At 41.1% G+C, this 23,328-nt stretch overlaps 1 protein-coding gene across 1 annotated transcript in view; it reads right to left on the bottom strand.

Annotated features, from left to right (window-relative positions):
• The window catches only part of HTT (huntingtin), a 990,576-nt gene that overhangs the window by 477,000 nt on the left and 490,248 nt on the right, over window positions 1-23,328 (bottom strand). The window contains exons 32-35 of the mRNA XM_030191138.1: window positions 20,192-20,270; window positions 11,788-11,949; window positions 1,294-1,349; window positions 982-1,130 (exon numbers count right to left, since the gene is read on the bottom strand). Of these exons, the coding sequence (XP_030046998.1) occupies window positions 982-1,130; window positions 1,294-1,349; window positions 11,788-11,949; window positions 20,192-20,270 (446 nt within the window). The remainder of the gene's footprint in view (window positions 1-981; window positions 1,131-1,293; window positions 1,350-11,787; window positions 11,950-20,191; window positions 20,271-23,328) is intronic.

The raw sequence follows: 23,328 nt of genomic DNA, 5'->3' as shown, positions 1-23,328 counted from the left end.
TTAAGCTCTGGAACTCTTTGCTGGAGGATGTGGTAACAGCGGTTAGCATATTTGGGTTTTAAAAAAGTTTGGACAAATTCCTGTAGGAAATGTCCATAGTCTTCTATTGAAACAGACATGGGAAGCAACTGCTTGCCCTAGGATTTGTAGTATGGAGTGTTGCCACGATTTGGGTTTCTGGCAGGTACTTGTGACCTGGCTTGGCCACTGTTTGGAAAACAGGATACTGGGCTAGATGGACTAATGGTCTGATCCAGTATGGCTACTCTTATGTTCTTATGACTTGTGAGGTGGTATAAGGTAATAGTCTTTTATCCCATATTTGTTTCTTTTTTGTTTCTTTTATGTTATGTGTTTTTGTTTGTAAGTGGATGTGTATATGTGTAGTTTGACTTTAATGACAAAGATATGATTGCCCCTGACGCAAGCGACTATGCAGCAAAACACGTTGGGCTCATGGACAATTGTTTAAAAAATATCTGGACACATACATAAGGATCACCTTTTGTATACCTTTACTTCCAATAAAATTAGGTTAAGCCAACTGATTTTCCTGCTGATTTTATATTTGTGTGTTTAAATTTGTAGGATTCAGATTTTGTGTATAATTTAGTTCACTTAGGGGCCCTTTTAGAAAGCAGCGGTAAGCCCAATGCGGGCTTACCACATGCTAAAACTGAACTACCGCTGGGGCAACATGGCCACCGATAGTAGTTCTGGGTTGAGCGCACGCCATTTCTGGCGCTCCCTGGAAATGTTCTTTTTGTCTAGCAGGGTGCTAACCGGGCATCGCCACGCGCTGCCCCAATGTGAAGGAAAAACAGCCCCTACTGCTACCACAAGGCCCTTTTTCCTGCAGCTTAGTAAAAGGACCCCATAGTGATTCACTGCAACATCAAACTTAACCAGGAATGCTTGAACATTTGTACACAATTGTACATGATATGAATAAATAGAAATTTAACAGAAGTGCATAGTTACCATGTGTAACAGCTTTCCTTCCACTTGCCATGATTCCATCACAGAGCTGGATTATTTTAGGAATTCCAATAATCTGTTTAGAGTGGTAACGCTCATAAGACAGTAACACCAAGAAGAAAAAAATATTAGGAATAATTGCCTCAGATTCCCTGCAAAAAGAAACCCAATATAACTTTTAAAAAAATGTTTTTGGAAGAATAATTGCTGCTCAAATAAATGTGCACTCTGCTTAAACCTAAACTAGATATCCACAAAATACTCTATAGACCCTAAATTTTGTTTGCTATAGTGAAAAGGAAGAAAATATTATACCTGAATTGCCCCACTTCGATATATTCAAACTGTTTTAGTACAAATCCAATGAATACCTACACAAAAGAAACATGAATATATTATGACTGCAGTTTTACTCTTAATAGAAAGCACGAATTATTCAGATTCGTGAAATGTGGATATTATACATCTAAACATCTGAGTACATTTTACACCAAACACTGGCAATCAATCATGTAATAGTTACCAACTAGAAAATATTCATAGTGGGGATAATTCTAATGTGTTTTCTATGTGTAAAGCATGTTTTGCCCATGGAAAATGTTATTTATAATATTGCATGTGGGTATACATGCATAAAAAGTAGCTGCACTGTAAGAGGTCCTATTTTACATGATCGTATATGGGCATTCCATGAGTCACAGTCTGAGTGGAGCTGGGACAAAGTTCTGATGTACATCAAGCCAAATTTAGGCTTTTTAGGTTGAAAGTTGAATCTAGATCCTCTAGAACAGTATTTCCCAAGTCTGGTCCTGGAGTACCCCTTGCCAGTCAGGTTTTCAGGATATCCACAATGAATATGCATTAAGTTGATTCATATACACTGCCTCCATTATATGCAAATCTTTTCATACATATTCATTGTGGATATCCTGAAAACCTGACTGGCAAGTGGTACTCCAGGACTGGACTTGGGAAACACTGCTCTAGAATAGCATTCCACAAAAATGCTCCCCATTTCACACACAGGACTCACGAGACAGACAGAGCTCCAGAGTCTCAAAATGTTGATAAGATGATTGTGCAGGGAGGAGAGATTAAGATTTGTTAAACTGGGCAACATTCAAGGAGAAGTCTGTTCAGAAAGGTGGGCTCCACTTTTACTAGGATGGAACCAGGCTGCTGGTAATAACTTTAAAAAGGAGATGAAAAAGCTTTTAAACTATGTGATTTGTATCTGCTGTGTATTCCTATGAGTGGCTTCCCTTTTCCTTGAGTGCCGTGTGGCACAGCCATGAGTGTTCCTTTACTATGGCTGTGTGGCCTTGTCTTGAGTTTTCCCTGTGTGCTTTCTGTTTTGAGTCCTCTCTGTGAGGTTTCTGTTTGAGTGGTTGCTCTTCTGTTTAGCTGTGACTACTAGCGCAGACCTGAGCGGTCTCTCTGTGTGGCACGAGTGGGCTGTTCTTTTGTTTAGCTGTGTCTACTAGCACAGCCCTGAGCACCCTCTCTGTTGGTTTCTGTTTGTGTTTGAGTGGGTGGTTCTTCTGTTAGCTTTGACTACTAGGCTCAGCCTTGAGCTCCTCTCTGTGTGCCACGAGTAGACAGCTCTTCAGTTTAGCTGGGACTATTAGCTCAGCCCTAAGCTACCTCTCTGTGTGATTTCTGTTTGGCTTGGTTAGGACTATTCATTTATAGCTGTGGTTCTAAGCACAGCCCTGTGCTCCCTCCCTGTGTGGTGTTCTTATCTTTTACTTGTGGTTTCTACCTTGTGAGTCTAAGTGGGGTTGTCCTTTCCCCTTCAGTTTCTTTGTGCATGTGTGTAGGGTCTTTCGACCCCTTGTTTGTGGCTCTGTTTGGTGCAGTTTGTGTGCACTGATTGAGCAGTACTTGCTCAAGAGATTCCATTCTGTTTCTTTCCCCATCCCTCTGGTATGAGTGGGTTCCACTTTGGCCTTGCAGCCAGTATGCTTGAACTCTGTTATGGGTGGGTTCCAGTTTGGACTTGCGGCCCATATGAGTGTCCTTCCTTTGCTCCTGGCTCCTACTTTTGTCAAGTTCCATTCCTGGTTTTTGCTTTAGCCAGGCTCTGGTTTCACCTTGTCTTGAGTGTGCTCTGTCTATTTGCCATGTCTGATATCTTGTCTGAATTCAGTGCCTGGTTCGCCTATGCTCTGTGCCTCCCCAAAGGACTTGTCTGCTGCAGCCCTGGCTGCTCATCATCCAGGGTTCCATGACAATCTTATGGTTTGGGGACTTCAAAAATATACCAAAAGGGTTTGTACTATCTTCTAGTAACAATTTAAAAATAGAGGATTATTATAAAGTTCATGGAATAATTCTAGACTCTAATTTGTCAATTGGGAGACAAATTAATGCATTAATAAAAAAACACATTTTTTTCTAGACTAAGACAACTTCAAGCTATATGATCTTCACTAAATTCACAAAGCTTTAGAATTATAACAGAGGCAATTCTCCTTCCACAACTAGATTACTGCAATTCATTATATTGCAATATTTCAACCAAACTTCAGAAAACGTTGAAGTTGTTATATAATTCTTCTCTTCTATGAACTCTACAAATAGGATACCTTTCACATAGAAATGTTCATTTAAAGTTTGTTTATAATTATTCATTGTTGTTTCAAGGTGTAAAAATCTGGAATGCTTTACCTCATAAACAAAGGCAAAGTCTATCCTACCTATGTTTAAGAAAGGCCTTGAAAACATATTTGTTGAAAACTAATGCAATTATTTATGAATTTGTTGTTGATTATACATTCCTCAGATGTTGAGGTCCTTCTCTGAGTGTTAACTGCTACAAATACTGTGTGGAATGTGGGCTGTATATAAAACATATATAAGTACATAAGAATAGCCATACTGGGTCAGACCAATGGTCCGTCTAGCCCAGTATCTTTTTTCCAATAGTAGCAAAGCCAGGTCACAAGAACATGGCAGAAATCCAAACAGCAGCAACATTCCATGCTACCAATCCCAGGGCAAGCAGTGGCTCCCCCATGTCTGTCTTGTCTATAATTAAGTTTTATTTGCAAGCTTCCAGCAAACATAAAAGTCCAAATTACAAGTCTTCAGCCCATGTGCAGCACCTATGATTGGTCCAGGGTAGAGGAGAGGTGGATGCTCACAACAGGCTATAAAACCCTGCTGCAGACAAAGGAACTCTGAAAAACCAAGCATGTTTGGAGAGAGTGTGTTCAGATCCGTCCAATGGCCTATGGTTTTTCCCAAGGGGGTTTTACTCCCCCCCCCCCTTGAAAAAAACTAATTTTCTATGAATCTTTCTTTCATTCTCTGCTTTCTCTCTGTTCTGTGACCTTTGTATGACGAACAAACTGTTCTTCCTTCTTTATCTAATTAGTCTAATTACTTATAATTACCAGAGGTACTGATGTTAGATTTTGAAAGATTGTTATAACTTGAAACTGATGTCTGATGCTGTGCTGGTTGGTGAGTAATTAAAAAGACTTTTAATTCTCTCTAATTCCTGTAAATTATTTCTATTTTATTTTGTGATATTTCATAAGTGTTATAGCGGATAGCAAACCAAATTGCGCAGCCTAGAACAGTCTCAATAGCAGACTATTGTCTTTTCCTTCAGGAACTTGTCCAAACCTCTTTTAAATCCAGATACGCTAACCGCAGTTACTATATCCTCCGACAAAGAGTTCCAGATCTTCGTTGAGTAAAAAAATGTTTCCTCCTATTTGTTTTAGAAGTATTTCAGTATAAGTTCATTGAGTGTCCCTCAACTTTATACTTTTTGAAAGTACAAAAATCAAAATAGAATAGAATAGCATTTGGGTAGAGATGGCACCTAGCTGTTTCCAGTCTATTATAATTTGATAAAAGAAGAGACGGCTGAGGGGAGACATGACAGAGGTATATAAAATAATGAGTGGAGTGGAACAGGTGGATGTGAAGCGTCTGTTCACGCTTTCCAAAAATACTTGGACTAGGGGGCATGCGATGAAACTACAGTGTAGTAAATTTAAAACAAATCGGAGAAATTTTTTCTTCACCCAACGCATAATTAAACTCTGGAATTCGTTGCTGGAGAACGTGGTAAAGGCGGTTAGCTTAGCAGAGTTTTAAAAGGGGTTAGACGGTTTCCTAAAGAACAAGTCCATAAACCACTACTAAATGGACTTGGGAAAAGTCCACAATTCCAGGAATAACATGTATAGAATGTTTGTACGTTTGGGAAGCTCGCCAGGTGCCCTTGACCTGGATTGGCCGCTGTCGTGGACAGGATGCTGGGCTCGATGGACCCTTGGTCTTTTCCCAGTGTGGCATTACTTATGTACTTCATATACAGCCACTTCTAAAAAGGCACACTAGCATTTTTAGCGCATGCTAAAAATAAGCGTGCACTAAACGCTAGAGAAGCCCATATATTCCTATGCGTGTCTCTAGCGTTTAGTGCACACTAATCATTAGCGTACATTAAAAACACTAGCATGCCTCTGTAAAAGACCCCCATAATCTGGAGCATCTCCATAAACAATGAGAAAAATAAAAATGCGTAATTTAAAAAGCACCCTAGCTTCAAAGGGGAGCTAATACAACTTTAAGATATGGGGATCCAATTTAACTTAAGATACAACAGTGTAACCTTATCATACTCTGACACTGAGAAAACCAACCTAGCTGACATATTCTGTAGTGATTGTAACTTTTCCTTATCATTAACTCCATAACCAACATATAAAACATTGTAATATTCAGTATGTTGTAAAATTAAAGACTAAACTATTAGTCTAAAAGTGTCCTCATTAAAACAATTTCTAACATTGTATTTCCTTTCATAGCCAATGCTGCACACTGAACAGAAGGTTTTAATGTATCATCAATGATGGCCTCTGATGTGCAACCCTGCATGATGTAGTTTCCTATATGCATCACTTTGCACTTGTTCACATTAAATGTCATCTGCTATTTGGATGCATAGTTTCCCAATCTTGTGAGGTCCTCTTGCAATTTTTCACAATCCTCAAGTGATTTAACAACTCTCAATTACTTCATGATGTCAGCAAATTTAAGGCCTCATAAAAAAACCTGCCACCATTATTCTTTTATTTATATGTTAGTCCCTTGGCACTACTCATTCAAACAATGGGCATTAGCTCCTATTCGTATGAAGATGATTTTCTTCTTATTCACTATGTCCAGCCATCAACTATAGATCTTACACCAATTCAAATTTGTCTTGATAAAGTGGCAGAATGGCTGGCAACACATCAGTTAGTATTAAATCTGGATAAGACAACATCATGGATAGTAGGGCATGGAACGATTCCATCAGTAGTGCCCACACAAAACATTCCCAGAGTTAAATCTTTTAGATATCTAGGGGTCATTATTGATTCTGCACTAACTTTTGAGGAACAAATATCTGATGTAGTGAAAAAAGTCTTTTTTTCACTTAAGGAAGCTTCGTTCAATTAGAAATTTAATAAGTAAGGACTCTATTAAAAACACTGACATATGCGTATATCATCTCACGCCTAGATTACTGTAATGTTATTTATGCAGGGATTACTCAAGTTAATTTAAAAAGAATACAAAGAATACAAAACACAGCGGCTCGCAAGATTTGCAGGGCTCGGAGGGATGATAGAATAACACCTTTATTATATCAACTACATTGGCTTCCGATTGAAGCAAGAGTCAAATTTAAAGTGCTCGCTCTGACTCATAAGGCTTTTCATTCACTTACCCCTAGCTACTTATCAAATCTGACGATTCCCTACACTGCTATGCGAACACTTAGATCATTAACAGATAATAGATTAGTCATTCCTCCACTTGCTAAGGCTCGATGGGAATCTACACGGGGATCGGCTTTTCTCTTTCTTTCTGTCTCCCTCTCTCTGGAATGGGCTTCCAAAATAGATTAGAGAAGTCCTATATTCACTTTCGAAAACTTTTGAAAACTTTTTTCTTTATAAACTGTATTGAACAGAACTTATGATAGTAGATAAGGTATAGAAGGTTAGGTTTAACTGTATTTTTAATCTGTAGATCGTACTAGTTATGTCCTTCTTTGTCATTTTTGGCTTGCTGTGCTTTTCTGTCAATGATTGGAGTTCTTATTTGTTTGTATGTTTGAGTTGTATTTTTTTTAAATGTAAACCGTTCTGTTTTGCAGTTGCAATAAGAAACAGTATATTAAATGATAAATGAATGATAGAAAGATGTTTTTCTCTCAAAAATATTCAAGTTGCAATTTTTGACACCCAGATTTTAGATGTTTCGCTCTACAGATTGTCTAAATTTTAAGAGGGCATGTTTTGGGCAGGACATGGAAAGCACCAAAAGATACACATTTTTCTACAATAATGGAACAATATAAAAATGACTGGGGCCAAAATTAAGACTTTTTGGTTAGACCTGTATCAATCATGAATCAGTGATCAAAAGGTGCCCCAAATGACCACCTCAGAGATTAAGGCATAAAAAGAAGATACATACCTGTAGAAGGTATTCTCCGAGAACAGCAGGCTCAATATTCTTACTTGTGGGTCGTCGACCACGACGGCCCCAGGAGACTGGAAAAATCTTCAAAGCTTTGGAATCTTCCAGAACGTTCCGTCGCGCAGGCCGAACACCGCACATGCGTGGGCGGCTTCCCGCCCGCGACGCGAATGTGCAGCTCTCAGTAAATAAAAAGCATAACAATAGAAATAAATAACAACTCCAACGGGGAGGAGGGAGGGTTGTAAGAATATTGAGCCTGCTGTTCTAGGAGAATACCTGCTACAGGTATGTATCTTCTTGTTCTCCGAGAACAAGCAGGCTCTAATATTCTTACTTGTGGTGTATCCCTAGCCCCCAGGCTCACTCAAAACAATAAACATTGATCAATTGGGCCTCGCAACAGCGAGGACATAACTTAGATTGACCTGAAAAGAAACATTGCTAAGTGAGAGTGTAGCCTGGAACAAAACAGAAATGGGCCTAGGAGGGTGCAGTTTGATTCTAAACCCCAAACAGACCACCAGGTAACTGGCAAGACTCCCAAACACACTTCATGGACTTTATCTCAAACACTTGTGTCTCTACCTCAAATCTTATCATAATAGGAGATATCAACCTGCACCTTGAAGGCCTCAATTCAACCAACACCCAAGAATGCGAAGAATTCCTACAATTATGGGATCTTCACAGGACAAACGCGCAGCCAACTCATACCAAAGGACACACTAGACATCGTTACACACAAATTTGACCCCGACTCAAACCTTATACTAACAGACACAATATGGACACCAGCACCGTGGTCCGACCATTATAAAGTAAACATCTCCCTCCAATGGCGAACGAAGGATTCACTGAATAAACAAGAACGAAAAACTTACAATACAAGAGGAAAAATAGACCCGGTAATCTTCTGGCAACAAGTCTACTATAACGAATGGACAATAAAGGCAGATACAATCCAATTCCTCCTAGAATGGGACGACAGATGCAGATCCATATTAGACAATATTGCTCCAATCCAAACCAGAACCTCAATGAAGAACTGAAAAAACTTAAAACACAAGTTAGAAGGTTAGAATGTGCATAGAATAAAAAGAAAGACGAACCCACACTTAACGCCTGGAAACAACTCCAAAGAAAATACAAATACACCATAAGACATACTAAAAGACTATATTACAAAACTGAAATTGGACTAAACTACAAAGACACACACAAACTCTTCCAACTCATGAATAAATTACTAGATATAACACCAGTCACAACCAACAGCAGAGACACACCAGGAGCAGACAATCTCATGAAATACTTCAATGAGAAAATCATACAATTGCGACTTAAGACACCTGTCAGTACCATTGAGTATGCTGAATTCCTTGACTGCCTAGACCCAGACCCTGGCGTATACCCAGCAGACAGAACCTGGACCAACTTCGAGACATTATCAGAGGAAATCATCTCCCAAACGCTCAAAAGATTTGCCAAATCTCATTGCATACTAGACATATGTTCAAACAACCTTATGACATCTGCTCCTCAACAATTTATAACAGACATAACGAAACACTTGAACTATATGCTACAAAATGGACTCTTCCCAAAGGAGAAAGGAAACATTCTACTCACCCCCATACCCAAAGACGCAAAGAAAAGTGCCAGTGAACTAACCAACTACAGGCCAGTAGCATACATTCCCTTAATAACCAAACTAACGGATGGGATGGTGACCAAACAACTCACAAACTATTTAAATAAATTCTCAATACTCCACGACTCCCTGTCAGGATTTCGGTCTAACCACAGTACTGAAACAGTACTAGTTACTCTCATGACCAAATTCAAACAAATGATTGCAACTGGAAAGAACATACTACTTCTACAATTTGACATGTCAAGCGCTTTCGACATGGTTGATCATGGAATATTACTACACATCCTTGAGTACTTCGGAGTTGGAGGCAACGTTCTCAATTGGTTCAAAGGATTCCTAACCACACGATCATATCAAGTGACATCCAACTCGACTACTTCAGCAACATGGATACCTGAATGCGGAGTCCCACAGGGATCCCCCCTCTCGCCGACTCTTCAACTTAATGATGATACCCTTGGCCAAACTACTATCAAACCAAAACTTCAACCTCAACCAGATGTCGAGAGGGAGTCGACCCGGGTGGCAACTGGCTCCGGTACCGCAAGCGGCACCGAGGGCGGGGACCTCCTCACAGGCGATGGCCCAGATGCCTCCTCTACATTCAGTACGGGAGGCGCAAGCACCCCCGACACCGAGGCAGACTGACAAAGCAACCCTTCCAGAAGCCCTGGAAGAAGGGCACGGATACGCTCATCGCGAGATTACATCGGAAAAGGCTGTGGGGCCGGTACAGGTATCGGTGGCAGAATCTGTTGGGGCTTGAGACCCGGTACCAGCCTGCCAGACGACTGACGCATCGGCACCTCTTCAATGGAGGGTGAGCGGTCCTCCCGACGCCAACGCTTCTCGGGTGCCGACTCCCTCGGCTCCCCAGAGCTCTCGGTACCGTGGGAAGGAGATCAATGACGGTGCTTTTTCGCCTTTGCTCGACGCCCGTCATCGACGGTACAGACGAGGAGGATGTGAAATCCTTACGCTTCCTCGGGGCGGGGGGCCTGCTTAGCAGTAGGCCTCGAGAGGTGGAGACCCACTTGATGCCTCGCTGCTCCCAGCTCGATGTGGTCCTTCGGCAGGCATTACCTGGTCTCTCAGTGTCGCTGCTTCTCTCGACATCGACGCCGCCGACCTCGGTACCGATGTCGATGCCGAAATCGAAGGACCGGACCAATCAGAAAAACGTCGTTCGCGCTGAGCCTCTCGAGCAACCTGGGTCCTTTTCTTCATTAACTTACACAGCTTACAAGCAGCTGGAAGATGATCGGGCCCAAGACACTGAAGGCACCACTCGTGGGGGTCGGTATCCGAGATGGTCCAGCTGCAGCGAGTACAGCGTTTGAAGCCGCTGGGAGTCTTCGATGAGATGGGCGGGAAAATAGTGTCCGCGAAATCAAATGGCTCGATTGTGGCAAATAAAAAGGCACAAAAAAAGGGCAAAGGTCGCGACCAAGCAGCCTAACAGCGGCTGCAACGGAAAAAGAAAGGAAAGTTCGAACAGGGAAGAAAAACTAAATAAATAAAGGAAAAAATTACTTTTCTTTTTTTTTTTATTATGTTTAGATTAAAAAGAAAAAAGAAGAAAGGGGGGTGCGTAAAACGCAGAAAAAACACGGTCTCCTGAGGCAAACGAAGGAGAGCAGCACAAAGACAACTCTCCTCAAGCGCGGAAGAAAATGAACTGAGAGCTGCACGTTTGCGTTGCGGGAAGCCGCCCACACATGAGCGGTGAATGGGCGCCATTTTGTCATGGCCGACTGGCAGTGAGGAGCAGCCTCTATCTGATCACAATAGAGCACAGCTGCCATTTTACAGCTTTTGGAGAGCTCACCATAAGGAGGTAACAGTGAGATGTGTATGCCCTAGTGTGCCCCACTGCTCTGCTGGGATGTTTGTGTGGCCAGTCTACTAAGAATGATGGCCCTCCAATATCTAGTTTTTGTGCACCTAACCCTTGGATGGGTTTCTTTTTTTCCCCCCTCAAAATAGTCCTAACAGATAGACACATTGAGCACAAAAACATCTAGTAAATAGCCATTTTCAAAACAAAACTTTGGGCGTTTTTCTGGTTTGAAAATGGTCATGTTTGCTACTGGATTTTTAGAAGTTTTTCACAAAATCGTATTTAGATGTCACATTGAAAATGCCCCTCTTAATCACCTCACTCATTATTCCCATTTCTAAATCATTTATAAATATGTTAAAAAGCTGAGTAGATGAACTGAGCATTCTACCAAATTAGTATACAATTTGCTGTGAGTGGAGCCCAAGCAAACTGGCCCAAGCAAACTGGCCCAAAGTTTCAACACACATAGAAGTTTTATAACAAAAATATGGGTGACAGTTATATTCATAAACATTGATGTGATTTTATAACATATATCATGTACTGTAGGGGATAAGACTTAAGCTTGCTTCAGCCAAATTCTCTATTAAGTGGAGCATTAATGCCAACTCTAAACCTTTAAGCAGAATTTTCAGGTAACATTTTCCTTGCAGATGCAGAAAAAATTACGTTCACAATTTCTTGCTGTCTTAAAAAATAACTCCTAGGTGTGCGTCTGTATATCTAATACACAGATATCTAAGTATTAGTACCTGGAAAAGCTGTAGTTCTATCAAGTATAAGAAAGCAAACCAAAAAAGAACAATACACAAACCTGATCAGAATCCAGGAGACAGTAATTAACTCGCAACTGAACCAGCTGCGCAAGCAAGTCTAAAACTTGTCTTTGTAGTTGCACAGATGTAGTGGTGGTATATTGCTTTAAGGCTTTTATAACAAGGGGTTCAAACAGGCGGATGTGATTGTGAATAGCATTCTGTAATAAAAGAAATTGCAGTGTCAGCTTTACCAAACTAAATATAGTAAATTCATCTTGCATACAACACCTTAGCAAACGATCATGCATCTAGAAAATATTTAATTGAAATGTTTACGCTCATTATGTGCTAGTCCAAAACAAATATGGCTACAATTATACTACAGGGCCTGGCACATATTTTTTACAAACAGAAAAAATCAACTGCAGAAAATCATTACCAATATAATGTCTGCTCAACTATATAGCCCTCCTAGTACCGTCGTCCTTTATTCTATGCATTACCTTACAACTCCCTTAGGATTACAATATTCACCAGCTGATCTTTCAAGACTGTTTCACCAAATGTAACAATGTGATCTATAAAACAATTCACAATGCTAATTTCTCACATAAAGGCACCAAAATCTGGAACACTTTACCTAAGACAATTAAGTTTCTTTCAGAAACCTACTGAATTTTTTCAATTCAGACTTTCAGAAAACAAAGAATTCTATTCAAACAGAATCCACTCCTACAATTAATTCCACTTCTTTCCTCCTTAATCCTATCTAGCCCTGATTAATTGAGCCCATATTCATTCATCTTCAATAATTAGTTTAATAAACTAAATTATAAAATGTTGAGAGACTATACATATGGTTGCAATATCCTGTCTGCCAGGAAGTTGTTCTTGAAAGGAAGGTACATGAAACAGAGGCTCATCCCATGAAAGAGAGCCCATTGCCACATATCTACCACTTCCTGACACAAAGGGTAGGATCCCGTACCCCTCCTGCTTGTTGACACAGAACATCGCAATCTGGTTGTCTGTCTGAATTTGGATAATGTGGTTTTGGAGTCGATCTCTGAAAGCGTTTAGAGCGTTCCAAATGGCCCATAGCTTGTGGAGATTCATTTGAAGATGAGTTTCCTGAGCAGACCACTGACCTTGAGTGTGAAGCCCATCCACATGAGCTCCCCAATCTAGGTTGGATGCATCCATTGACAACACCTTTTGATGTAGTGGAATTTGGAATGGCAGTCCCACAGTCAAATTGGACTGGGTCATCCAACAGAGAAGGGCGTGAACAAATTCCAGCGGGACGCAAATTACATCAGTTTCCCGTGGCTTGATACCACTGGAAAGCTAAGGTCCACTGGGCTGCTCTAAAATGGAGCCATGCTATACACTGTGGAGGCCATCTGGCCCATCAGTATCAACATTTGCAGAGCTGAAAACTGCTGGCTGCTGCGGACCTGCGAGGCAAGTGCTACCAAGATTATCTGCTCTCGCTAGAGGAAGGCCTGAGCCTGCACTGTGTCTAGTAGGGCTCCTATGTACTCCAATTGTCGTACTGGATTGAGATGAGACTTGGAATAATTTATGACAACCCCAGTAGCTTTAGCAACTGAACAGTCAACCGCATTGACTTGATTGCATTCTCCTGAGATGTGTTCTTGACCAGCCAATGGTCCAGGTAAGGAAAGACATATACCCCCAGCCTGCGTAGATATGCTGCGACTACCACCAGGCACTTGGTGAAAACTCTGAGGGCAGATGTTAGGCCAAATGGCAGAACACAATACTGAAAGTAGCATTTCCACCCACTCGAATTCTGAAATACTTCCTGTGACTGGGAAGTACCAAAATGTGGGTATAGGCATCCCTTGTCCAGAGAGCATAGCCAATCATTTTCCTGAATCAGAGGAAGTAGGGTGCCCAGGAAAATCATCCTGAACTTTTCTTTCACCAGAAACCTTTGGTCAAGGATGGGCCAGAATCCCTCCGCGTTCTTGATTGGAAGAAAATACCTGGAATAGAATCCTTGCCCCTCCTCCCCTTGTGGTACAGGTTCGACCGCACGGGCCTGCAGAAGGTCGATTTCCTGCACATCCGCCAACCTCTCCTAAACAGCCTGTTCTGGGTCAGAGACATGCAGCCATGAGTATCTGTGCATCCCCACCCATTCCAGAGAGGCTGGGTGCAATATCAAAAGTGTTGTAAGCACTCCTGGCCAAATAATACAGACACTCCATCTGCTTATTGGTCAACTAGCAAAGCTTAGCAGCCTGTTTCACAGGGAAAGAATCTGCTAGATTAAGTGTACTATTAACAATAGACTCCAAGTAAAGGCTCATGTAGAGCTGGTAGGGCTGGATGTGGGCAACGAACATTGAGGCCTGTAAAGTTTTCCTCCCAAATGAGTCTAAGGGTCTGGCCTCTCGCCCCAGGGGCGTCGATGCATGAGACAGAGAGCTCTTAGTAGTACATTTGCGAGCAGATTCGACTACCAAAGAGTGGTGAGGCAACTGAGCCCTCTCAAATCTGGAAACCATCTGAATGTGATACTGCGTATCCACCTTCTTGGATGCTACCTTTACTGAGAAGTGAGATTCCCAGTTCCTCATCAGTACATGCTTAAGGATAGGGTGCAGTGTGGGGGAAACCCCTTAATACTTGTCAGTTTCAATGCCAAGAAGGCAAGTGGGGGGGTTTCTGTATGGCACACTTCAGGTGTATGGGGTGGGTGATTTTTTTCATCCTGGCAATAGAGGAGCTTTACTGCAATCCTGTGTCGACAGTATGGTCCAACGATATCTTGTCCAAACCTTTTGCAATCCAGAGGGGGACCAGACAGGGATGCCCCTTACCTCCCCTACATTTTGTTTTGACATTGGACCCCCTCCTTAGGGAGATTCAATCTCATCTGGTGATTACTTTGCCATTGACTTTGATGGGCAGAATCTGCGTATTTTGCATGGTTATTTTCCCATGGTGGATGCATGTTCTCCAGTCTCTTCCTCTACATCTTCTCAAGAAGGATAATAGAGCACTTCTGTAGGGGTGGTAAAAACTCAAGGTGAAGTTGAGTTATGTTCTGGGTAATTGGAAACAGGGTGGCCTGGGGGTGCCCGATATCAAATTCTATAACCAGGTGGCCGCACCTCGAATATTGTGTTCAATTCTAGTTACCGCATCTCAAAAAAGATATACTGGAATTAGAAAAGGTACAGAAAAGGGCAACAAAAATGATAAAGGGGATGGGACGAGTTCCCTATGAAGAAAGGCTAAAGCAGTAGGGCTCTTCAGCTCGGAGAAAAGACGGCCGAGGGGAGATATGATATAAGTCTATAAAATAATGAGTGAACAGGTAGATGTGAATCACTTGTTTACTCTTTACAAAAATAGGGGGCACACAATGAAGCTAGAAAGTAGAAAATTTAAAACGAATCGGAGAAAATATTTCTTCACTCTATGTGTGATTAAACTCTGGAATTCACTGCTAGAGAATGTAGTAAACGTGGTTAGCTTAGCGGGGTTTTAAAAAGATTTGGATGGTTCCTAAAGGAAAAGTCCACAGACCATTATTAAAATGGACTTGGGGAAAATCCACTGCTTATTTCTAGAATAAGCAGCATAAAATTTATTGTACTGTTTTGGGATCTTGCCGGGTACTTGTGGCCTGGATTGACCACTGTTGGAAACAGGATGCTGGGTTTGATCGACCTTCAGTCTGTCCCAGTATGGCAATACTTATGTACTTATTATGGCATTTGAGTGATTGTGTGTTAGGGTCTAATCATTTCACTGAGCTCTTGTTTAAGCAGGCATACTTTTGACCATAGCGCCTCAATTATTTGCTGCATGCCAGGAATCTTCAGCTACCCTTACCAGTCAGAAATAGTATTCTCTAGCAACTCCTTTGGTATGTTTGGAGATAGATCTTGCAGTTTTGGCATCACAATCCAGAGTATACGGTTTTTTTACCCTTGATGGGCAATGCAGACTTTCCTCTGGGAATGGAAAGTAGGGTATTTAGCCACTGGAAGAACAAAGGTATCTGTTTAGTAGAACATCTGGTCCAGATAGATGGCACATTGTTCCCATTTTCAGATTGCAACAGCGTTGGTCTTTTGGTTTTGCAGATCAGTTTGCGTATATACAACTGGGGCATTATTTATCTTCCTATCAACACACAGTTTGTCTAAGTATCAGTGGTCAGCTCTGGTGATGTTTTGGGACAAATATCTATTTACTGGTTTCATAAGATGTTACTTTGCCATCAATCTCCAAAAGTTTACACTTCTGTATGGGACGCTTGGTCTCGAGACCTTGGCAGACCACTTAGAATTCACACATTTCGGGATCGGTTGTGCACTATACCTAGGGTGGTACATAGCACAGAGTTGCAGAAATGTTAGTATCACTTAGACAACAGGGCCTACATTTCTCAGAAGCAGGCTTTTCAAGCAGGGTGTGCTGCTAGCCCGGTATGTCTAAGGTGTTGGGTAGGTGACAATTCTCTTGCACCTAGTTTTTGGCAATGCAGGAGAATTGGTGCATTTCGGGTAACTATTCTAAACTACTTCCAGGGACTTCTGGGTCAACCTATTTGCAAGTCATCTGAGGGAGTCATTTTTAATAGTTCCACATTTCTGGGAGACCAGGGTAAGGGAGCTAGACTGTTTGTGGGCAAGGCAGGCGTTACTGCCAAGAAATGCATTCTTAATCATTGGCTCAATGACCATCTACCGACATTTTGGTATTGACGGAATAAGCTTCATATATTGATGTTTTGGGAGTCCTATGCTGCTTGTCCTGATTGGAAGAGACAAAAATGTTTTCTTTTGATTTGGGAGTCTCATTTAAACTCCATTTCCCCTAGAGCTTAAAGTCTTTTTTAAAACAATTTTACGATGCAGTTGGAAAGTCTGAGGTTGCTGGAATTCCCCCAGGGCTCGGGTAGGGAGTTGGGGGTGAGATGGGTTTTATTTTCTGGGTCCTCAATTAGTGGGTTGAAAGTCATAAGAATCTAGGCTTCCACCTACACTTAATTTGAGTTGGCTGTATGCAGGGACCTGGGTGAGGTTTTTTTCTTGGAGGTGGGGAGTAATTAAAAAACTTTAGTGGTGCTTGTTGTTCTGTGCCTACATGTCAAATCTGGTATGATCTTCTTCTTGTTGCTATTTCAGATACACCGTTGTTTCTGTATATTGTTCAATCTTGGCACCAATAAACAGATTTTCAAATAAATAAGGATAATTTGTAATGGCACAGTGACCCCTTCCTTAGGAAGACTTACAGCTCAAGACAGACAACATCCCTGTCCTGGGCTCCTCCTCTGTCTCCAATTTAAATGGGATGGCCGTAGCCATCTCCCTGACAAAACCAGTAAAAGAGAGTGCCTCTGGAGGAGATTTTCATCTTTCTTGAGGAGGTGAGGGATCAGATGGGATACCATATGACTCCTCCTCCGAGAAGTAATGTGGATTCTCGTCTGACACCCATAAGCAGGTTCAGTCAGACTCCTCTTCCTCCAAGAAGTGTCGAGGTGCAGCTTATCAGACTTGGGGGAAGATTCCACCCCCAATTTCAGAGGGGGTACTTCCTGTTCAGGCTTTGGCTCCCACACTGTGCAAAAGGTCAGTGTTGAAGTTCTGGGCAACTGCATTGATGGAGCCACAGAGGGGGCCTGGGGCTGTTCCGCTGAGAGTGCAAGCACCCTCAATGTGAAAGCAGAAGCTCCCTGCAGCATCTACATCAGCTCCTCTCTGAGCATACTCTGAAACCACTCATAGAAGGAGGGTATTGGCAAAAGGCATGGGAGATGGGCCAGAGGCAGACTTAAAAGTCATTGGTGCTGAGCCAGTGATGGGGACCTGGTCACTCAATGACTGGTGCACTGGTACCTCTTCCAAGGATGGGGAGCATTCTTCTCTATGCCGGCGCTTCTCGGGTATCCGAGAGTCTGATGTCCCAATGCTCTCAGTATCATGCGTTGAGGAGGACCGATGCTTATGCTTCCCCCCAATGCATAGAGCCTCGATCCCCTGGTGCCGACGAGGACGCCACAGAATCCAATTGTCTCCCCAATGCTGGGTCTGATGTTGATTGGACCCAAGGCCTGCTAACTGCACCCGGTGTCATGACAGATGGCGACCCACTTGATGCCAGTTCGCTCCCAATGGTTACTGGTGTCGAAGCAGCAATGGAGGTCGATGCCGCCAGTGCTGATGATGGTCTGGCCTTTGAAAAGCCAAAAAGCTTCTCCTCTTGAGCCAAACACATTCTCTGTGTCCTGGCCTGCATATGAAGACAAAGATCACAAACAGAGGGGTCATGATCAGGGCCAAGGCACCCAATGAACCAGTTGTGCAGGTCCGTCAGTGAAATAACACAGTGACATTTAGCGCACCACTTGAAGTCACTGGGAGCTTTCTGGGACATCGAAAGTAGAGAGGTGTTAGTCCACTCTTAAAGGTTATCAATAGAAATCAAACAAAATAAAACATGAAAAAGAAAATAAGATGATACCTTTTTTATTGGACATAACTTAATACATTTCTTGATTAGCTTTCGAAGGTTGCCCTTCTTCCTCAGATCGGAAATAAGCAAATGAGGTAGCAAATAGTATATGTGAGAGAAACATCAAAGCATTACTTTGACTGTCTGACAGAGTGGGAGGGTGGGGGTATGCATGGGGACATCAAAGCATTTCATTGATATTCTAACAGAATGGGTGTTGGTAGGTGAGAGGAGGGTAATAAACAGAGAAATAAACAGAGAAATACAGCTTATGTTTTATAATGAGTTAGAAAACCCAGATCCTTATTAAGTCCTGTTTGTTGGGTGTCAAAATATTCAATCATTCTTATTTCAAAGGTCTTACGTTCCTGTATTGTTTTAAAATTACCTTTCAGTATTCTTACTGTGAAATCACTGGTGCAGTGTTCTGGTCTAGTGAAGTGTTGGCCCACAGGGGTGGGGGCCTGACTGGCACCGGCTATTTTCATGTGGTGTCTGTGTAGATTGAATCTTGTCTTAAGCATCTAGCCTGTTTCTCCAGTATAGCATCCTTCGTTACATTTCTTACACTGAATGATATATACCACATTGGAAGATGAGCATGTAAAATAGTCCTTTATGTTGAATATTTTTCCTTTGTGAATGACTGTGGGGTCTTGTGAAATGTTTTGGCATAGTTTGCAGCTGGGAACGTGCCCTTTTCTTTTTCCGTCTGTGTTGGAATTTTACTTCTGATCAGCTTGTGTTTTAAATTTGGTGGCTGTCGGAAGGCCAGCACTGGTGGGGATGGGAATATCTTTCAGTAATTCATCTTCCTTAAGTAGTGGCTGTAGGTCTCTTATGATTTTCCTCAGTTTCTCCAGCTCTGGGTTTTATGTCACTACAAGGGGAATTCTGTCGTTGGCTTTGAAAAAAGAATTTCAGCTAAAATAAACTCCTCAATCTTTAACTATTAAAAAAGGGGAAGCGTTCAATTGAAGTTGGGGTAGCAGCCTAACTGCGCAGACACTCGTTAAAAAGGAAGCCATAAAAAGCTGAAAAACTAGAGAAAAAAATACAAGGAAGGGAAAACAGGAGAAATAAATTTAAAAAGAAGATAATTACTCACAGAGGAAGGAACTTGAACCAGCGAAATCTTTTCTTTGAAAAGCGCAGTGTAAGGAGAAGACTACGCGAACATGTCCTCTCAGCTGCACAGAAAAAAAAGAGACAGAGGGACCCGCGCTTGAGGATCAGGCGGGAAGGTCCAGCGATTGCGTGGTGGGACACTGCTAGAACTTTCTTTAGTGCTAGGGATTCAGCGTCCGCATTGGGGCTCTGTCGGATGACGTCACCCAAGTGGGAATAATTCGGCCTTCTTGTCCTCGGAGAATAAATGATTACTCAAAAAATCAATTAGGGGTTGCAGTTAGCTTGAATGAAGTTCTACTCACAAAGATACAGCACTATTAAGATAATGCTACACATTCTCAGGAGATGTTTGAGTATGTCTTCCAGTTTTTCCCTAGACAACACCTGAATCACCCAGGCTCTCTTGCTAAGGAATGAAAGTGAAATTTTCTTTGAGACTTATTGTGACCCTCAAACCAGCAACATCTGCCCTTATAGTAGCAGTCATTGTTACCACCGGTTCATGGATTGTGCCCCCAGTTCAAGAGGATCATGTGTTCCATTATGTTTTAGGAATTCTGTCTAGTAATACAGTTATATGCCTTTATGTCTGAAGAATAGCCCATAAGACCTTTTGTGTGTGTTAAGAGACCCCTAGAAGTCTCTACCTAAAAGATAATTGATTTAGATACGCAAGATGCAGAATTTCCATTATTTACTAAACTACTGTGTTATCAGTTAATCAGATTAGCTGATGCCTCATCTATGGAAGATTACTTTACATTAAACAAAATTTCTGTTCTATAATTATGCTTCCCCTTAAGAAACAACTATTTTAAATACCTTATCAGCACGATGTTTTGTAACACTTGTAAGGCTAGATTTCAGTTGTGAAGAAACCTTCTGCAGCACATCAAACCACCTGATGTGAAAAAAAAAGCATCATAAGAAAACAGGAAAACCAATAAACAGAGTTCTATCTTTCATATTTATTGATATATATATATATATATATATATATATATATATATATATATATATATATACACACACACATATTCATATATAAATATGTATTAAACGCACACATGTACAAACACACCTGCACACTATAGATTCATAAATGAAACTAAGCAATTGCCAAAAATTAGAAATGCTGGAATAAAGTAATTCTACATATTTTTAACAAGTACTACCTGAATACATCAGTTCACTAGTCACAGATGTGGGTCACATAGACTGCACTAGGACTACAAAAAGTCTTGTAGACCTTGCTGGAAAGGCAAAAACATTTGATAGCATATATACATAAATTTCTGCTCTAGTGGCCCTATGGCTTCCTTCAGTCCAATACATTAGGTCTGACTGGTGGGCAGAATGACTCTGGAGGGAAGGTGAGAGGGGGTTTATGCAATCAAGGCTGTGGAGTCAGAGTCAGTAAAAATGTAACGAGTGACAAAATAAAATAAAAACATATCACAATTGAAAGTCCTTATAGAATGATATGATCACTCTTCAAAAGCTTGGGCCAGAATAGAAAGGAGTATGCTACCTTCCCACCAGCGGCCAAACCTTATTTGGAATTCAAGGTCATCTCAGCTTTCCTTGGGAAGTGCATCCCCATATCTAAAGCACCTATGTTCTTTATTTGAGGAAGTCAGATTGGGCTTATTGGGAAATAAGCAATTATCCCGAGCTCCTTCGATAGGCTCACTTTTAATGTATGCATCACATTGGGCTAGCAATATTGTGAAATTGTGAGGGCAGAAGGGTATATTATTATTATAGGTGACTTGTTTGAGGGAGGGATATTGAAATCTTTTCAGCAGCTGCAGCATCTGTATGCACTTCCCTCAATGAAGTTTTATTTTTTATTTTCAACTTCAACATCTCTTACACTCCCCACTGATATGCCACTGTATAGAAGGGAAACTTACCTTTCTGGAAGCTCATTTTCAGAGTATATAGTGGGCTTATTGGGGGGTACCCTTTTACAAATCTGCGGCAAGTACTACTGTGTGCTTACCGCAGGTTAAAAGGGCACTAGCGCAGGATGTGATAATGCATCTTGCGGTAGTTTAGGAATCGGTGTGCATTACCTAAATGCTAAGAAATGTATTATTTTTTAGTGCAGGGGGCATATTTGGAGGCGGAAATTAGATGTGTCCTGCGGCAATTTTGTAGTGCAGATAAATCACCATGTGCTGCCCGATTAGCACCTAGTAAATAGGTGGGGGTATGGGCTCACGCACAAATGGCCATGAATTAATTAGGAAATAAGCATGTGGCCATTAATGGGAAAATAGAAACTGTGGCCATTTTACAGGTGCACTAAAATTGGCCTCAATGTGCGAGAAACCCATGCGCTAAAAGTAGCCTAGGCCATGTTTAGCACAGCTTTGTAAACGGGCCTCCAAGTCTTTATATATGTCTAAGTGCATTTATTTTGGCTCATTTAATTGAACATGGCCAAAAAGTATTGTATCGGTGGTGCAACTCGTCTTTGTTTTCTTCAGCTAAATCTGATCAACATTGGAGTGGGTGTGGGAAAATGGGAACTTAATATCATTTATGGTGGGAATGCTGTTTGATACAGAAGTTCTAGGACATTTGCACCCAGATTTTATCAGAGGTATTTCAAAGGCCAGTGCCCCTGGATCCATGCCTCATGTCTGGGGTTTCCTTTCTCAATTTAAGGATTTTATAGTATGCATATCAATTATGTACAGAGAAATTGCAAGAGAGTGGGGAGATTAAGGGTCTCCCTATGATGGGCAAGATTAAACTGAAGTTGTGCATGCTTATTACCTTAATAAACTGACAGCCCTTAAGCATGCCACTCACACAAGAAAGTTTACATATTTAATAATCATACTTACATATTACTATTAAACATTTAATTAAATTATGCTATGTTGATGTTATTTACATTTTTGTGCTACTACCTAGCGATTTTTGCATGTTAAAAATGTTTGAGCTAAAACACAGTAAAATAATGTCATTCAAATGATGCAATTAACAATGTGTCAAAATTTTGCAGTCACTCCGACAACTTTTCTACATATTGCTGAGCTTCCAGTTCTTGAAGTGATATGCAGCCACTATCGCCTTTGCTCCAAAACCTTGTTCCTGCAATGTCTGGATTCTCATTTTGTCCACTACCAACACCTTGCCCATGACTGCCATTCTGATCCAAAATGCTTTTAAAGAAAGATCTGTAAATTATCATATTATCAAACACAAATTATTAAAATTCTAATTATTGTTTACAAAAGGTTACGTCACCGTGACATCATTAACAGTAAGATGGTACCTCGTTTTTGTTTTTTCAAAATAATGGTAGCTTTACAGTACAAACATTTTAGAATGCATGACAATCACTGGGTAGTCACACTAAAACATCTGTAAGTTTGCTGTGTTCAAAGATTATCTCATTCCACTTGGCATAAACATAGATAGTAGCAAATAAAGCTGTAAAATTTTACATTGAAATTGCAAGCAAAAACAAAACACCTAGAAATTTTTGCTGTTTTCTTAGCAAGCAGTTGCCAAGAAAACAGCAAAAATTTCTAGGTGTTTTGTTTTTGCCTCACCCTGTACTTCTTTTGACACAGACGATTAATATAATATATAGGATTCTCCTCCCACCCCATCCAAAAATAATTATGAGCATTGACAGTTCCTGTTGCTTTTCCCTTTTTTGATGAATAGAGCCCTTAGTGAGAGAGTCCAACTGTGTGACTTGGTGAACAACTGGTCTTCAGAAAGAGCAAATTTGCTTAGCGGTAACAGATGCTGTCTAAGAAAATCAATTCATCAGTTACACACAGCGCTGTAGAGTCGGTACACCAAACCTTCAACTCCAACTCCTATGATATTAGGCTTTAAATTTTTTATTCTGGAAGAGGAGTCGGACAGTAGAAAAATAGAGGAGTCTGAGTTGAAGGTTTGATGTACCGACTCCATAGCTCAATAAGGGG

The sequence above is a fragment of the Microcaecilia unicolor genome, chromosome 2 (assembly GCF_901765095.1).
Source record: "Microcaecilia unicolor chromosome 2, aMicUni1.1, whole genome shotgun sequence".
In the NCBI taxonomy this organism is placed as follows: domain Eukaryota; kingdom Metazoa; phylum Chordata; class Amphibia; order Gymnophiona; family Siphonopidae; genus Microcaecilia; species Microcaecilia unicolor.
This window is presented reverse-complemented; position numbering and strand designations above follow the sequence as displayed.